This window comes from Photinus pyralis, unplaced genomic scaffold (genome assembly GCF_008802855.1).
Source record: "Photinus pyralis isolate 1611_PpyrPB1 unplaced genomic scaffold, Ppyr1.3 Ppyr1.4_LG6, whole genome shotgun sequence".
In the NCBI taxonomy this organism is placed as follows: Eukaryota; Metazoa; Arthropoda; class Insecta; order Coleoptera; family Lampyridae; genus Photinus; species Photinus pyralis.
In genome coordinates, this window is record NW_022170663.1 from 8,619,618 (window position 1) to 8,639,433 (window position 19,816).

At 34.7% G+C, this 19,816-nt stretch overlaps 1 protein-coding gene across 1 annotated transcript; it reads left to right on the forward strand.

The window, feature by feature from the left end:
- The first annotated feature begins 8,107 nt into the window (after nucleotides 1–8,107).
- LOC116173455 lies at nucleotides 8,108–12,936 on the forward strand. The gene is made up of 7 exons (XM_031490944.1): nucleotides 8,108–8,433; nucleotides 10,905–11,111; nucleotides 11,364–11,612; nucleotides 11,667–11,720; nucleotides 11,954–12,201; nucleotides 12,259–12,418; nucleotides 12,753–12,936. The coding sequence occupies exons 2-7, from the start codon at nucleotides 10,910–10,912 to the stop codon at nucleotides 12,854–12,856; spliced, it is 1,017 nt and encodes a 338-aa protein (XP_031346804.1). The 5' UTR covers nucleotides 8,108–8,433; nucleotides 10,905–10,909; the 3' UTR covers nucleotides 12,857–12,936.
- The last annotated feature ends 6,880 nt before the right edge of the window (nucleotides 12,937–19,816 follow it).

Sequence of the window (19,816 nt, forward strand, 5' to 3'; positions counted from 1 at the left end):
AAAAAAAAAATTTTGAAATTTTCAAAAATTGCCTTTTTTTTGCCAAATAATTATTAGTGTATTAGTTGAGTGTACACAGTAGGCAATTTTTCAAAATTTAAAAAATTTTTTTTACTTCAAAACTACATTTTTTTCAAAACTATCCACTTTACTCCGGTCAAACTTACAGATCATATCAACCATACATAAATAAAGTAAACTGTAAAGCGGTAACGCTTAATTACAATTAGGGTGCTAATTATAGGGGGTGATTTCCTCAATTTTTTTTACCAAAAAAAAAGGACCAACTTTATTTTGAGCGTAACTCATTTAGTTTTGATGCTAGGAACTTTTCTTAAAAACAAAATGAAAGGTTTTTTCAAACACTTTAATAAAGTATTCATAAGTTTTCCCCAAAAAGTGCTTCATTTTTTGGTTATTTCACGTTGAAGTACTCGATTTGGAATTTGACGAATGAGAACCTACTTTTCATGAGCTACAACTTTGTTTCTACTGGGTCTACAGACTTCATATATAGACCATTTTGTTTGTGTTTTTTATAAGCTATATTTTTGCTAAGAATACTTTTTTCGATACAATACTTACTTTTAGAGTTGTTTGCGAAAAACCGTCTGAAAACGTGGTTTTTTTGTTGAAAAATGAACATTTTCACTCGCAAATAACTCTAATACTATTGACTTAGTGAAAAAACTCTATAGAACAAAAGTTGCTTAGAATTACTCAATTTATCAATTTCCGGACTTATTTTGAACGTATCTTTTTTCCCCCCCGAGAAGGGGTGGCATTCACCCCCCAAGTAAAAGCAACCCTGGGCTCAAGTTCACCTTTGAAGTAGAGGGTAAGAGGAACCTAAATCCAAATTTTGAAGCAAATCCGTCGAGGCGCGAAAAATTACACGGCAAAACGGTCATTTACTGGCCTATCAGAAGCAGCCTGCAAATTTCATAAAACCACTTCGCAATGATAGCTCAAAACCTCTTTTATAGATTACTTATACCGTTCATAGGCAAAAAAGACCTGTTGCGCTTTACTTGGAAGGAAAGTTGTGTTTGCCACATATGAAGATAAGTGCTATAAATTTGTGACAAGGGAAGATGATGTGGTAAAAACTGAATTGTGCTGCAGCCACTAAGGGGCAGATTCTCGAATAATTTACCATCTTGGTAAACTATCAACAAGTAGCAAAGTCATTATTAGCGCTTCCGATATGGATATTGCTGTTATTGCTTTGGGAAATGTAAAATTGACGCTACCACCAAGGTATAGATGGAAGTAGGTCTTTTTTTCAATAACACGCAGAAATTCATAAATCTTCGAGAGATGTTCGTGAATTTGGGTGTTGATGTGTGTAACGCGTTACCGGGTTCCCACGCATTTACCGGATGTATGACTTGTGTATGGTCCTCATGGTTTAGTTCATCGCAATTTGGGTGAATGCCACCGAAAAATGTCTGAGTTTCTACAATCCGTTGAAGTGGATGGAACTATGTGAATCAGAAGTTTAGAATCAAATGGTTTGAAAGATCTCAGTAGTCAGTATCCTATCGCTATCTCTGTTGGATATGCTCTCGCGAGCTTATCTCTCACACGCTCGCACTCGCTGGGATTTACTATACCTAAATTTTTTAACTTCTAAGACGTCTGCCACTATTAAAGCTACACTTAATATCGTCTGCCAGGATATATTTTAAAGCAGTGACAAAAAGAGGAATTTTTTATGTATAATTTTTATACGGTCCTCATGGTTTAGTTCAGGGGTGTTTTTCCCTACATTGGAGGGCGTCTTCCGCTACCAACGTTGCACTTGAAATCGTCTGCCATAGCATATTTGAAAACTATGGAAAAAATGGGATTTCTTGATACAAATCTTTTCCGTGACCCTTATAGTTTGGTAATTTAGTTGATCACCTAAAGAAGTGACCTATTCAGCGCCGCCCCAAGTTAATGCTGCCACTTACGACTGGCAGACGAGTGATTTTATTATTAGTTTTCAACGTACTTTCAGCCTGTATTGTCGAATTTTTTGTCGCTTATGGTTTAGTTACTTTGTACGCTGCCTCCCGGTCTATATACGCATATTGAATTTCATGCAATTTGGTTCATAACTCACGGAGATGTCAAAAGAGCCTTCCTTATTTTTTGCGCTACATTGCCAATTCACGAACTCCGATCTACAAATTTGATAAAGAATCCACCTGCAAAATTTCATCCTAATCGGTCCATTCGTTTATGAGTTATCGTGCTAACAAACGGACAGACGGATAGACATCGCAAAATTATAAACTCCCTACATTAATAAACCGATACAACGAAATATCGAAGGATCCTCAGTATTACAATCACTTTTAACGACAATTTATTTTAATCTTACAAAATACATTTTATAGTTAACAAAAATGCATCAAATTCATGTCTTGGGCTTTGAGATAATGCTCTTGGTTTTTTTCCAAACGATCTTGGTGCATAAATAACGATTTTGACATGTTTTGATCAAAATCCATGTGGTCCATAAAAATAGATCAAATTCATGTTTAGATCATTGAGATAATGCTCTTGATGATCTTTTTCCCAACGATCTTGGTGCATAAATAACGATTTTGACATGTTTTGATCAAAATCCACGTGGTCGCCAAAAATGCATCAAATTCATGTCTTGGGCATTGAGATAATGCGCCTAGTCTTTTCCCAACGATCTTGGTGCATAAATAACGATTTTGACATGTTTTGATAATCCACGTGGTCGCCAAAAATGCATCAAATTCATGTCTTGGACATTGAGATAATGCGCGTAGTCTTTTTCCCAACGATCTTGGTGCATAATTAACGATTTTGACATATTTTGATCAAAATCCATGTGGCCTCAGAAAAATAATTTAACATTTTTGAATCACACACATGCAAACGTGCACGTTATCAACTCTTTCAGCATCAAGATAATGCGTTTGAAAGCTTTTACAACTCTAAATTCATGTGTAAAGAATAATTTTGGGTACATTTTGCTCTAAAACTTTTGACCGAGACCAGAGAGAAGAGTTATATTGAATTGTTACACATCTAAGAGTCATAGGGAATAATCTAGCGAAAGTCCGAACTCGATACATGACCTAGGGAATGAAATATGTTAATTTTTATTATATTGAGTTCGCAGTTTTTCCTGTTCCCGATTCACTCGAAGTCGTATAACTTTTTGTTCCTGTTGAACCAGCTTCCTGAAAATCAATAGCGTCCGTTCTTAATGTCCAACGTACCCGTATACCAAATTTCAACACAATCGGCCACTTTTAAAAAGAGTTAGAGCGCACACGGACGGACGGACGGACGACAATACAAAACTATAAAGGATCTGAGGATCCTTAAAAACAGAATATCTCCCTACTTAAATACGAGGTTAAATATATCAATGGAATGGACATGAAGTATAATTAAGATCGAACTTCAGGTAAGTTCATTTGATCCTTTAAATACTATGAAAAGCGATCTAAGAAGAAAATCCTTAGTTAAGAAATGGGACAATATAACTACATTTGGCGCAAAAAACAATTGAAAAAGTATATTAAAGTACAAGTGTCATTTGACGAAGATTGTCGCACGAGGTAGTTTGCCGCATAAGCCGCGTAGCGGCGAATGCGGCAAAAGCCGAGTGCGACAAGTAGACAAATGACACGTGTGCTTTATACTATTTTTTCTATTTCGACTTTTATTTTAAATAATAAATTAAACAAATTATAAATATTGCCTTTAGGCGTTGTTAGGTAATTTTAAACTATCATTCAGTGTATGTTGGTAATAGACACAATTCATTTATTTTCACGTTGGCTAACCTGATTCCTGTATTTTCAAACTAATTATTTGGTCATAATTCCATTTTGCGGCAGTTATGATGAATACGGATGACAAACACGTCTCTTGTACCCCACCAGAGATCCAAGTGAGATTGCCAATGAAGCGACGTTAAATTTACTGCCTGTAAAATCGAAAGTAAAGTACGAGGAGTACAAAATTTTTGAAAACTGGCTGGCCGAGAAGGGGAGTTCAAAAAGTAAGCAAGAATGTACTGTTGGCATATTTACTAAGCTAAGTAAAAATAAAAAAAGTTCTACCCTTTGGAGTATATATTCAAAATTAATCGGAATTAATACAATCGGTCAAGTTCCTCGTACGTTATTTACAATTTACAGGTTATGTTTAGTTTTGATTTGACGGATACCGTTGACAGCAAAAAAGCGAGGGGTCCCAATCCAACAAAATAAAAAAAATAATGCGTTTCTATTTCTTTCGGCCTCATTTTTGTCTAGAAACGCACGCAAACTGGGCCAATCAAGTACGGTTTTGGTATTGTTTCCACATCGAAATAGAAAAATATATTTAAATTTACCTTTGGGTGTTCTCTGACGGGTACCAACACTTTTACAGCAACTTTCATAGGTTTCTCCCTGTAGATGTCAACATACTTGGTTTCTCTTATTGGAACTTTCCCTATGTTTTGCACTCGTGCTACCTCTGAAAAAAAATTATAGTTCCTAAACAAGTATAAATTGTGCACAAAAGCGCATTTTTTAAAACCGAAATGGCTTAGTAAATGATTGCGTTATAAGGTACTAAGCATGCTATACATATTTATCAATGATATATTTCTTCTAGGCGTCCCAATCGCCCTTTGTGAGCACCATCCTCCGACAATCTGTTCTTGAAATATAAGGAATTATTTATATCCGATCACGATAAGGAGTCAAGGAGGAGGCTATGGTTGGTAGAAATTAATTCAAGAAGAACAAAACCAGTTCCACCCCCCCAAACCCCTCTTTTGATAGATGATAGATTTTGTTGATACCTTTAATTGGAATACCATGAAAGAAAAAATGTCTACCCCCCTCCCTCGGCCACCTACTGATCTCGGAAAGGAGTCGCGCAGCAAAATTATAGTTTGTAAAAACCAATTAATTTCGATGAGACCTTTCATTAGAATACCATGACTGGTAGAACGTGTGTTCACTCCCCGACCCCTCCAATTTTCAAAAATTCTACTCGGCACCGCTAAAGGCACGCGTATGCAAATTCTGAGACCAGTTGGGTGACGCATGTTGGTTATGCACGTTTTACATTCAAAAACAGCATCTCAGGAAATAATTCATGGGGGGGGGGCTTAAGACAACGAAATTTGATGACCGACTAGCACACCTTCAAGTTATAGGCCACATATTGCAACAAATTCCAGGACTCTAGGACCATTCCCCTAAAAATAGTTCAAAACCGCAGAAGTTGGTCTGAACGAACAGACAGAACGCAAACTATAGCACATTTTTTGTAACCCTTAAAAAATGCGGGGTCAATGCATTTGAAATCACCCAATATAAATCGCTAAAAAACATCAGCTCATAATGAATGAATAAAAACAAGTGTTTTTCAAAGAGATATGGTAGAGCTGGAGACTTAATTACTACAGATTTTCCAACAGTTCATGTAGGGTGGCCAACTAAGAATGCGAGGTACTGTATCTGAGAATCTATCCATCGTAGAGGCTTGCGGTAAAAAAATTTATTACTAAAACGGCCACGAGCAAAATCTGGAAAATATTTTTAAGTTTCTGAAATGATCGCTAGGGGGCGTAACTGCAATCTAATTTTCTCAAAAAAATTAAATGCATTGGTTCGATGTTTTTTCATGAAAAAGGAGCTAAATGATGCCTAAACAAGCTCGCGAAAACAGCATCTCGATATCTTGAGATATTTTTATATGGCGCTGGCCGTCATTTCGAGCATTTACGGCGGCATTAAAAGCTTTTTTAAATCAATCCACCACATATTATATAATAAAAATAATTCCGGAAAAATTAGCTGAAAAAAATAAAATTTTGAGGGATAAAATTTTCTTTGACCTGAATTTTAGGTTAGGAACAAGATATCGAGATGCGAGCTTGTTTAGGCATCATTTAGCTACTTTTTCATGAAAAAAAAATGAAAAATGAAAGAAAACTCTTTTCAATTACCCCGAGTTTGTTAAAATCGGTTCAGTCATTTCGAAGATGCAGGGTGTTCTTTACGGAACCGTTTGACTGGACATATTTTAGATTCCAGATTGCAGTTACGACCCCTAGCGACCATTTCAGAAACTTAAAAATATTTTCCAGGTTTTTTTCGTAGCCGTTTTAGTAATAACTTTTTTTACCACAAGCCTCTATTATGGACAGGTTCCCAGATACAGTCTTCGCATTCTTATTTGGCCACCCTGTACAATTGGATAGTGATTTCGAAGGTAACAATTTCTATTATTTTTTTTTCAATCAATCCGTTTTCAGCTATGGGAACCGATCAGGCCCTTGACCAAAACAATGCTGTTTTGAAGGGCACTGGTGGAGTTATTGCTCTAACGCAAGATCCGTCATCAATGAGAAGATGCCTTATGGCAACTCCAGAGACACATTATTGAAACTATTGAAAACAAAGGACTATGATTGCTCATTGGACATGTCTATACTGTATTCATTTTAAGAAGGTAGCGGTAGCCGTAGAATGCATAGAGAAGCTTTGACCTTCACTGTGATTGGTTAAAACATGGGTCAGTATTACAAAGAAACATAGAACGACTGGTGAATTTTGTAAGGTGGTAGTTTATGTTGCCAACTAAACTTCCGAAGTGTTATTAGCTGTTATTGTCAAAGATTTATTTCTGTTCGCAATGCTGATACTATTACTATTGAAACTACGGATCTACCCTATAGACTGCTAGTTTTACATCATCGCAATGTAGGTGTGTACAGCACACATTTAATTAAAAGTGTCGTTGCATACATCACAGCAACCTCAAATAAACGAAATTTATTCCAAAAACTGTTCTCAAAAAACATCTAAATGTTTTCGAGGTTTCTCTAATCTGTAAAACCGAATGTAAGCATAAATACCATATCACCGAGAAACATGAACCTTAACTTTAACATAGAGATTTTTGAAATGACCAATGTAGTACCTCTATAATAACTACCAATAAACTCATCCTACATATTATAATAGGTAGCTAAATGATAATCGGTAATTAAAAGCAGAAAAAAGATCAACAAATCAAGCCTAATGCAAATGGCTGCTGGGCTAGTTTTATTTACCTATACGTTTGATGCCTATTTTTATTCAAATAAGACTTACCCATATCGATAAGACGCGCCGCATTTGGTAATTTGTTTTGATCAAGTAACAATTTTTCGGCCAATAATTCCCGTATGTATTCACCGGCTTTTTGGGCTGCCGGATTTTGGTCGTCATTGTCCTCGTCCATCGAATTTACTTTATCTACTGACCCCTTACGCTTAAAGTCACCTCCAGAATAATCGCCGTTTGAATCGTATTTGTCTGCCATATTTTAACTATTTATTTTAAAATATATTTTTATAACGGTAAGGATTCGTCAAAATTAGATAGCGTACCAACGAAGTTGCAGTCGAACACCAAACCGATAACGAAGTCACAAATGCGCACGCTCGTAACGTAAACACCATTCTTTTGTAGGGCCGCTTTTACAACAAGTTATAAGCGTAAGGAGTTGAAATGAACTCGTGAGATGTACACATAGTATGCGACACGCATCCATCTTCTCGCTCATTCATTAGCGTACACGTACATTCACATTTATAGGTGCGTTCGGTTACGTGATCGCGGAGTGGAGCAAAATATTTTCAGAGCATTCAGATTTATTTGTGAGTAAACGGACGATTTAGAGCAATTTCCTAAATTAAAAACACCCAAGGGGATATTCCTGGAATGTACTACCAAAGTTCTATTAATATTTGAATGTCCTGGACATTCAAGGAACATTCGGTGAACGTAAAATTACATTATTCCAGGAATGTTACCGTAAGACATTCTAGGAACACACCCCGAATATCCCATATTCCTATTGTTGGTATTTTATTTGTTGACATAATAGGCAGTATCAAGTTCATGTCGCGTACTCTGCATTACTACCTAAAGTAAGTAGTTTCCAATTTAAAAGCTTTAATATGCTGAAATCTTGCAGTGTTTTTTGTGGGAGTAAGCGCCACCTGTTGACTGCTTCGCATGTGATTTGTCAGATTTGAGATTTGTGCATTGTGTGAGTGGGGTGGCAGGTGCATTCGCTATTCTTCTCTCGTGAGTGACGTGACCTCGAACTTCGAAGTCTGAACGTCAACATTCTCCGTATTGTATTCATGTGTTATTTAGTTGATTCGCGGAATAATATTGATATCCATCAATCAGAGCGCAACGGAACGGAATATTAATTGCCGTAGCGAAAACGCGTGTTGTGTTGGTTGTTGGTGGACCAGTATTCTTCTAACCCAAACCGTAAAGGGCGCGGCGCACCCACGCTTTTAATTTAACTTAACCTACAAATCGCCGTGTGCTTTGTGGTTGTTGGAGATCGCAGTTTTTGTTGTTTTTGACAAACATCTTTTCATTTAAATAGGTATGTATATAAGTATTATAAAATTCTTTTTCTATTTTTTTATTCGTTGTTTTCCGGTGCCTGCAGTAAAGGAAATAATAATATAGTCGATGAATAACATTAATTACTTAATCCAGATTATGAATTAGAATTTGTTTACTTATGCATATTATATTACTGCATAATAATAATTATGGATTCAGAAAAAAGAAAATTATTTAATAAACTTTATCAGCGATATAAACGATCTAAACAAGTTAAGAAAGTCGAGGAGGAGCCCTCCACATCTAAAGATTTTGATTATTGTATAAATAGTGAAAGTTCCACATCCCAAAAAGACATTTGTAATGTTTCAGAGGAAAGTACAGACTCCGAATTAGACTTTTGTGATATTGCTCAAATTCCAAGTAAAATTCAGGAAGAAAATTTTGTCGAGACTGAATTTTTAAATGATAAAATTGAGGATAAATCAGAGCAGACCGGACATGGGGTACACAAGTTTACTTTAATAGAACAGTTATCAGATTGGGCCATAATTCACAACATTGATCATTTTGCTTTATCTGATTTATTGCGAATTCTAAATCAAACGATTGACATTAATTTGCCCAAAGATCCAAGGACTATTTTAAAAACCCCACGAAATACTGGTTCTCTAATTGAAAAGGTAGAACCAGGTGTCTACTTTCATTTTGGGGTAGAAAATTGTCTCATAAATTTACTAAATCGTAGAGATGTTAATGACTCGGAGGATCGGAGTAATATTTTAGAAATTTGTGTAAATGTTGATGGTCTTCCATTATCAAAAAGCTCTGGAAGTCAGTTATGGCCTATAATGATCAATCTTTTTCAAAATAAAAATATTGTGGAGGTATGTGGATTATATCAAGGTAACAAAAAACCAGAAAATGCTAATGTTTTTATGTCCAAGTTTGTAAATGAAATCATCAGTTTGATGACTAATGGTTTCACTTATAAAAGCCAAATATTTTTTGTAAAAATTAAAGCCTTTATTTGTGATGTCCCTGCAAAAGCTTTTATAAAGTGTACCAGAGGTCATAGTGGTTATATGTCTTGTTCTAAATGTGATACTGAAGGTGTGTTTAAAAAGAATCGAATTTGTTTTCCTGCAATAGAAGGATTTCATCTTCGAACAGATGCAACTTTTAGACGCAAAGAACAAGATAGCCACCACACAGATACTTCTATTTTGGAATCTATACCTAACTTGAACATGATAACATGTTTTCCGCTAGACTACATGCATTTAGTATGTCTCGGCATTGTAAAAAAATTAATTAGCAATTTGTGGTTATCAGGAAAACCACCTTACCGTTTTTCAAGCCAGCAAATTTCTGAAGTTTCTCAAAAACATTTCATTACAAAATCAAGTACCCACTGAATTTTCCAGAAAACCGAGATTGCTTTCTGATATTAAACATTGGAAAGCAACGGAGCTTAGGATGTTTTTATTTTACACTGGACCAGTGATCTTAAAAGAGAGTGTCACTAATGAGATCTACCAAAATTTTATGTCATTGCATGTTGCAGTTACACTTTTTTCAAAATCTCAAAATATTGATTATGCTGCTGAATTGTCAAAATATTTTATTCAAACATTTTCACTGCTCTATGGAGAAGAAAATATATCACATAACGTGCATAACCTTTTGCATATTGTTGATGATGTTAAAATGTTTGGCAGCCTTGAAAATTTCAGCGCTTTTCCCTTTGAAAATAATATGTTATTTTTAAAAAAATTGGTGCGCAAAGGGGATCGACCCCTTCAACAAATTGTTAATAGAATTGTAGAGCGAAACAAATGTGTTTTGGGATCTGGAAATATTAGGGCAGAATATCCTGTATTAAAATATGAACATTCTAATGGGCCACTTATTGCTAGTGTTTTTGGTATGAAACAGTTTAAAAAAATATATATCAAAAATTTTTTATTAGCTTTAGATGATTCAAACAATTGCTGTTTCATGAATGATAACAGTGTAGTTATTATTAAAAATATTGTTTCTTTAAATAATGTAGTAACAGTAATTGGTCAGAAGTATTTAGTTTTAGAAAATTTGTATAACTTGCCTTGTGAATCCTCTAAATTAAACATTTTTGTTGTGAGCAAAGAAGGTCCCATTAAATCGTGGGAGTTACCTCAAGTTCTTCACAAGTTTTTTAAACTCACATTAAACAATAAGGTGGTTGTTTTTCCTTTATTACATACAACTGCTTAATTTGTTACAGATTTGTTTATCGCTGTTAATTTTTTTCCATTATGTAATTGTTATTTTCTTAAAAACGTAAAAACAATTTCTCTCTTTTTAAAAAATGTGTAGTGTCACAAATTTTGGACCTCGTTTTGGACGTAATAGATTTAATCTCGGATTTAATATATATTTTCTATGAGGATTAAATTAAAATATTTTTTTTATTAAATTCACATTAAAATGACATTTAATTAAAAAAATTATCTGATTTAATTAAAGTCGTCATGTCATCTCCAAGAACATGGACGGTGGTGTGTTTCGAAAGTGATAATGCAGTGCAGGCAGTTCCCACCAAGTGGATAAATGGAGAAAATTGCCTGTGGCCAGTTTTACCCCAAGAAAAACTGAATAGCGCCTTAAAGCACTGTGACTTCAACAGTTGTTGGCCATCACATAAGGTGCGAATATTTCGCAATTCAACTTATGGTATGTAGACAAATTTATTTGATTCTGACAATTTTATTTCTAAAATAATTTTTTTTCTTTAAAATCTTAATTTTTAAACCCTTAAAAAACTGCAAAGTGAAAACAATTGTCCTAAAATTTAAATATTATTTAGTGAAAATGTGGACAAACTTATTGACTTTTTTTAAATAATACCGAACATAAAAGATCCACATATTTTTGTTTTTTTTAATTTGATATGTATTTATCGAGGTATTTATGTTATTTTTTCAGACGACTATTCCACGGCAAGATCTAAAGCAGCTAAAGCGGAATATAGTAGCGACTTAAATTCCGAACCTGAAACAAAAAGGCCCCGGAAAAAAAGAATTTTGAGTTCTTCCGAGTCGGAGGATGAAATTATAAGAAGGAAGAAGCCGCAGGGAAAAGTTATCAATTTACCGATTCCTCCAACCTGGAGTATGCCCAGCCTGTCGTTTGATAGTGAGACTGTCACTAATAAAGCTGCATCCAATACCAATGGTAGTATTTTTTTGTTATTTTTTTAAAGGTTAATCATTCTTTTCTATATTACAGATACTATAGAAACTCCTATTCCTATGGCCAATTTCAGAGAGGCAAATTTAAAAGGTGAGTTGAATAGATAATTAAAAATAACCTAATAAAATAGATTCATGCGGATCAAGTCCTTTTACAGGCCAAATTATGTTCTTTTTATAATGCTCAAAATTCTTTCTTTGCTTTACATGTTTTTGCTGTTATTTTGAAAAAATCTTTTTTGATATCTTCCTGTAGTCTTATCAGTCATATTTAAATTACATACATTTTGGAAACTCCTAGTATTATTAACTCTATTTTTGTAGAAACTGATGTCTCAGCTGTTCACAACTGCAAATGCAATCCAAAAATCCTGTATAACATACAGTCTCTTTTAATTGAGGTGAATGCCAAACTGGATAAATTATCTGCAAACAGCTGTCAACCATCAGTGGAAGGACCATTAGTGCAAAATATTCTCGAAAAAAGTTCTATAGAGCTGCCAGTAGACAGTCCTGAAAAAATAGAACATATGGAAGAATTTTTGGCGTCCGTCGAAAATTACAAATGTTTAGTAAGTAATTTTAATCGTTTTTTTTTCCTAATAATTCATTTTTTAACCTTTTTTTAGGTCATATATTTTGCCAAGATGGGAGGCACTAATTTATACGACTTTGTCAAGAGATGTTTGGCACCAGTCATCTCGGACAAGACCGCAATGACCTATTCTTTTATAGGTAGAAAAGGGAAAAAGAACTTTTCAAGTTTAAAGCTGTCGCAAGCAGTTATTGGTAAATATTATTCTTGTTCAAGTATAAATAATTATAAAGTAATCTGGAAGTCAAAATTTTAAAAATTTGATAGAATCTAGAAAAATAATAAATTTTTTACTACTACAAATCATAAATGTACATTATCAACTACTTGGTTTGATAATAGAGACAGAGAATTTAATCGTGCCCTTTTCTAGTTACAAAAGTGACAATTAAAAGCTCATTGTCTAGATCATTTTAGTCATATTATTATGTTAAAGCATAAACGTGATGATAAATAGTATTCGGGTATCCTCTTATGATTGTTGATCGTAAAGAATAGAAAAAATTACCATGCACTGTTTTTTTTTAGATTCCGCTGAGAGAAGTGGTCTCCAAAAAACTAGAAAAGAGACGGAATATGCTGTAGCCATGTGGCTGCGAAAGGCGAAGGAAAGGTGTTTGAAACGAGCGTGACATGAATTGTATAAGAATTTTTAGCAATAGCAGTATACATTTTTCAAAAGATTTTTTTTTCAATAAAAATGTATATTTTACGAGGAAGCATTATTTATTACCACATATATTTCTGGTATATACTAGGAATGTCTAAAAAAAATACTATGAATGTCCAAAGAACATTCATGGACATTCAAGGAATGTTCTAAGAAGACATTCAGGGAATGTTTAAAATGCTGACACGGGATTTTTCTGGGATGTTCAGGGAATGTTCTTGTCTTTTTGGGGATATTCCAGGAATGTTTTCAATGTCCTGCGTGTACGTTCTAGGAACATACATGGCATATTTTGTGTTATTAGGGAAGTAAAGTAGTATGACCTTTGGTTTATTGTAATCAGCGAAGCAAATTTACGGAAACGATACGAATATGTACGAGTTACGGTTTATGAAATATTTACGTATACGTTCATTGTAAACAAACACTGAGTACAAGCAGTACAAGCCATCATTCTGATTAATGCACTATTATAGTACCTAGTATATTTGGCAATGCATGCAATGAAATTGAATACCTACGTTTTTAGAGATTAAAATGACATACTCGAGCACTGATTGAATGATTCAAGCAAGGTAGTGGGTAGCTATACATTTTCGTTAGTGCTTCAGTAGGTACGTTTCGCTTTGTAGACAATTAATATAAACAAAAGCCGCTAAAATATGCCTTTTTACACAAAGAAAATCGCATAGAGTCGTAGTGCGCCCTGTGCAACATATTACCCAAAGTACGATTATAACCAAAACCAGGTATAGGTACCTGTCCTATTGTAGTACATAGTTGAGTTATGTTGTTATTCTTTAGAAAAAGCCAATTAGACTATTAGATAATAAAGTACAAAACAGTTTAATTTTTGCAATTTTAGCAATAGGGTAAATGGGAGAGAGCTGGATTATATTTTAAATAAAACGTCAGAAATCTTCCCCAGTGGAGGAGATCGGGCCACGAAGTGTAGGAGAGTTGGAGCAAATATGATATTAGCTTTTTTAGCGCATTTTCCAACGAAGTTGGTTGCGCTATCGCAGCCACTTTCTGTGTCCGTCCGTCTGTCCAGTGGCGGATTTACATATAGCACGTGCCTATTAGGGGCGGTATTTTTTGCATTACCTATATTTATTTTAGGTAACATTTTAAGTTTTAAAATAAGTCTCCTAACAAGTTACAAATGACAAAAATGTTTAATTAAAATTATTAAATAAATTGGAATTGGTAGAGATAGTTTCTTTTCATATTAGTTTTAAAAATGTCATGTTATAATTTGATTTTTTTAAAATTTATTGCAATTTAAAGAGTATTTTGGGGCGCATATTTTTCGGTGTTAGGGGCGCAAAAAATTTAAATCCGCCACTGCGTCTGTTCGAGGCCTTAACTACTCCTACAGTTTTCAAGATATTAAGTTCGTTCTTTATGCATCCGGTAGCGTATAGCTCTAGCACCTGAGCCAAGGAAAATCTTGACATTTAAACTGTCAACTTTCTTATTTATTAATACCTATATTTTGTTGAAATTTTAACTACAGATATTTCTGGTGAAGGCAAACATATCGCATATAGTAAAAATCAGACGTGCGCATACGCGAATTGCGCAACGCCAACTTTTTTGTTTATGGAGATATTTCTTTGAAATTTTAACCATATATGCTTCTAATAAAGAAAATCACAGCGCACATAGCTATGGCCTTTTGGGAAGGACTGATCATTCATGGAAAATGCGCTGAAGTTACTCGCCTTAGGGCGAAAACCTTTTTACTTGTTTCTTTGTAATTGAATCCGCAAGCCTGGCATAGTAATTCATAAGTCATACATTCTGTAACCTATAACCACAAGAGACACTAACTGAATCCAGTCTTCTTTCTTTTTCGTTTTCCTGATATCTTTTCTGCTCCCGACACACTCGTTCGTATGCTCGTTCTTTTTCATCTTCAGATTCTGCCAATATAATTTCTCCAGACTAACATCAAAAAGACAATTTCCTTTAATTCTTTTCTGTCGACACCGTATTGTAGTTCTACTGTTGCTATGTCTCTTTTGTTTTTCTCCGTTTTCTTTGCATTTTCCTGAAGACAGAACACCGGATATTTGTCTGCGAATTTTCCTAACCACTGCAGCATGGGTATTTGTGAAACCATATTATATAGAACGTTTCAAGGAGTAATTCAGATCCAGTAACAAATTTTTGCCGTATCTTATTTAATGTTTGATGTACCGGTGAACTAGGTCATGGTTCCATTGGTTCGCTTGGAGTTGTTTGTGATTGTTCAGCGGTAGCCTTTATCGATTCGCTTAGACTTTGCAGTAGAAATGCAAGTCCATTTATCAAACCCGACACTGCATGCTGAACACATGGAATATCGTTTTTTGAATTAAGTGTACTGAACATTATCAGAACTACATAACAATAAAGAAGTTACCGTCTAATTTCAACAGTAGGAAGTCCATATACCTACTGAGAATATTTTACAGTGTTTAAAAAGTAAGTGAAATTTTGTTCTTACGCTTGTGGTGTTTCATGAACAGTAAATTAGTTTTCAGTAGATTTAATTTGGCAGTGTTGGGAAAAGGTAGGATTTAATTTTAGATTTACGGTGCTTGTATTTTTGCTTTCAACAAACATTTTTTCACGTGTGTTTATGAACCCAGTATATTTTTAGTCTCTTGTAATTTGAGCAATAATGATAATTAATTATCATGGTCTGAAAGCTATAGTGTCATCACAAATTTAGATTTATTTGTATTTATTATAAATCATCTACCTTTGATAAATATAAAACCCTTAAATTTCATTAATACTTTGTTTGGTTTCAGGAGACAGGGGAACACCAGTTTAAGGTGAGTCTTTTTCTCATTTTGTGAGATATGCATGGTTTATTTAAAAAAATGTTATTAGTGAATTTTGTGTAAAAATCATGACATCTATTTATATTTTTTATGTTAGATGAAAAACGCAGGGATATTTCACTGTTCCGCGTTTGTAACTCGAGTGCAACCTTTTACTCAAATAGCATGTCGTAACTTTCTAACAAAATTAAGATATATACCAAGGTTTCGATGAAGAATGATGCTCAAATTTGTTGGTGTTTTATTTAGAAAAAGTAAGGTAGGCAGCGATAGTACGAGGGAATGTCATTAAATCAGTCACAAACTGCTGTGGGAAATCTGAAAATAACAGAGAGGCGTATGTTATTAGGTGATAGCACAGTCCAGTTTTAATAATCAACTGCACTGCACTGGGTTCTAATTACGTACTTTTATAATAGTCTAAAGCAGCAGAGACTGTTGACTTATTGATAAGAAGAAATGAAGCATACATTAATTAGTTTGTAATGGAACCGAATTTGTCAGTTAAAATTCGATTTAAATATCCCCAAAGCCGCCTCTGGCCGCAACGAAAGAATTCAAGATTGCGCTTTGTTTCGTTTCCGTGGAACACGGGTTTTTTTCTTCCCTGCCCTACATTCAAATGGGCCATAATTTACAATAAAAATGTCAAACATAACGCTATACGAGGGAAGTAAATGATCCATATCGACCGACGTTGTGGCCGCAATTTTCGTTTAGGATTTGCTCAAAGGGGAAATTTGTGCAGATGTATTTGAACTTTTGTTGAGGGCAGTGTTAATTTTTACATTTTGAATTTTGAATACCTAGTTACTGTTTCGATTGCAATTACTCTGTTGACGTATTCTTTTATCTTTACATTTATTGCATCTATTTAGTAATTATATGATCGTGTTAGATTAATTGCCAAATTGTTCCTAGCGCTGGTTTTACCTGCCAACCCGCAATATGAATTCCTGACAGATTTACGTGTTATTTATTGAGATACAGTATGTTCTCTAGGGATGATGTTCAATACGAGTGTGTAAAATTAAACGACGTAATAGATATTATAGCAATTCGTGGATGGTGCTGTATTTGGAAACATCGACACTACATTGTTAATGTATAATTGAATTTCTTGCAGTACATTTCCTTTCTTTTGCATGAATATGTACAAGGTGCTTCATCTGGGGGCGAGTGACGTACGTTAGGTCGTTGATTGTTACACACTGCTCTTGGCATTGACAATGAATTACTTTATACTAATATTTTGTCACGACATGTTCCTCAACAGAGATTGGACCCCAAAATTAATATGTTCCTTTGTTTTGTTGTAATGTGATACTTAACGTTAATGCTCCTTCTATGTGTTTGAACCGGCTAATTATCATTATTAATATTAGCAGGGTGACTTGTTTCAAATGTGTACTGTGCTATACGTGATACCTTGACGTAGCAGAGCGTAACAAAAGTCCACAACTGACATACGCAGAGATATATGTTTCTATGTACTGTTTTTTTTGTCTTAGAAAAGAGCCATCTTGCCGATATTGCTAATCAATTCAATTCCTTTTCATCACTTCTTTTACACATCATATAGGTTATGTTCGTAGCTACACGTGGAAGGGAAATAAGACTTCATTTTAATACCATACCTTCCCAGGATTAGCTATGACAATTTTGACAAGTTAGTCGTTTAGGTTTACGTGCAGGTGCAGTTCCAATCATAAGGGCTGATTTTTATTGTACTTGCTAAACTTATGTGACAGTCAATTTTCCTAGCAACAAATGTTTCACATTATAAATAACAAACAGAAACCGGCCCTAAATGAGCTAAATAATATGCTTTTGGGGTAATAGAAATCGTGACCTACATCGAGGTTTTCTAAGAAAACGATATTTTTATAACTTCTTCCATTAGTAAGGGATCCATATGCATAACCTACGATTCGTGATAACCGCAAGGGAGTAATTGATAAGTCAATTTTCTTTGTTTTTAAAGACTCTCACGCTATGGTTTTTATACGTACAGTATGTATATAATAAGAAAGAGTCTTATAAGTAGTATCAAAGTCACGTTAGTGTGACAGGCAGTCAACTTTTAACAAGGCCCATTTCGATCAAGTTGCATTCCACACGCTACAAAGCTACTACACGTAATTATTATCCAAATGTAATTATTATATACGGACGCGTGGTCGTAATTATAGTCCTTCCTACCTTGAAACTTGTAAAACGTGAAGACTTAATTACAAAACTGTAAGTAATTTTGGGGACACACTGTAATTATTTTATAACTACTTATCCAAATCAGTACAAAGCTCAGTACGTAGAACGAGTAGTCTTTAATTGGATAATCTACACCTGCGGGTAAGTAGATCTAAACGAATTCTTCCGTTAATTGGTTGTCTAATCATTAATTTACATTGTAAAAGGCATGTCTTGTTTGCTTCCGGGAACTGACCGTGCTTTTTTTGTGAATAACTTCATCGTTAGCTGAATTTTATATATTTGATTTGACGAAAAATCGTATGTCGCATTGAATCGGATAATGGAAGGTCGAGAACGCCAAGCGCTTCCTTTATATAGTCTGCACAGAAAATCCTCAGTGATCCATACAGGATTTGTCAAGAGTGGACATCAATTTGCAGTAGCCTCTAGAGAGATGCCCAAAGCTTTCCAATTATTTGTCGTTGTTATGGATTTTCAACAAACCACCTACCTAATCGCAGTGCACCGACAACGATCCGTGTTTCGTTGAAATATTTAACCTGCAGAGGAAGTAGGAGATTAAAGCAAAGAACGCGTTACAGAATTGGTTTCAGTCTTATTGCATGTCGATGCAATTAGTTCTTGCTCTTTAATGGCTACTGCTTGGTGGCAGGGATTAGCTTCACCCTATGATATATTCTTACCCCCGAGGATAGTACAATCCCGGGTATCGCCTGTCTTTAGTTAATCCGTTGATACTCTCCTAATTTGCTGGACTTCCCTGTAGTTTTAACGAGGGGAGTTTGCCGATTTAATGTACCTAAGCTCTGTTTTGCTATAATGACTAATGTTCACTGTAACCTTTTCTACCTTTAACTAGGAGGTAATACTTCCGACGGAGATCATAAAAATAGAGCTTAACAAAGTTAAAATTAAACATGCCGCATCCATATATCAGTTGAAATGTAATCTCGCGGCATGTTTTACTGTCAAGCATATGTTTTCGACAATATAAATTTGTTTTTAAATTGGAGTAATAATGACAACAAAAAATTTGAAGTTAGCACCCACAGTAGCTCATTTGTCACAAGAAACAAATTAGTTTGGCCTGTTTTTAGTAACTGTTATTTATAGTTTTTATGTCTGCTCCTAGCGACAGTAGTTAACTACTTTTCACGGAAATATATTGCGGCTTTGATAACATAGTAAATTCTTTAGCTATGATTATTGCATGCCTACAAAACGCTCTCATATTTTAAACAAGAAAGAATGCCTTGCCTACACGAGAAAGTATTTCCGCTTCACCTCGAGGGGTTTAATTATTGTTTATGTATCGTTCAATTCAGATACAGAAATACCTGTGTATAGGTGGTAATAATATGTGAAGCTACAGTGCCGATAATTTGAAAAAATCTCAAAGGCATACGTACGCTGCTGGACAACATGAAATATTATATGGCTGGTATACTAAATAAAGCGTAACTTGCAACTTAATGGAGGATGCAACATTTACTCTAACATCTGTTTGAGTGCAGATTCTTGACGTGAACTGCTAGGTTCTTGGTTCATCGTGAAAAGTGAATTTTTGTTGGAGATGGCAGTCAAGTTGATGGACGTTTGCGAGTGAACAATACCGGACATGGGCACTAGGCAGCAAAGAATAAAGCTGTAGAGTGCATTTAATGGAAAATACGAAGCGATGAACAGCGACCTTCCTTCTCATACTAACCCAACACCCTTATTCATAATCCATCTTAAGTACAAAATTATATTAATTATTCTTACTTCCTAGGTCGCATATAATACCGCGTAAGTAATCGAATTTTCAACAACACAGGGTGTTTGTTTTGTGTCAGTCAGACCCATGCCATTGCCTAGAACCTGACTCTCCA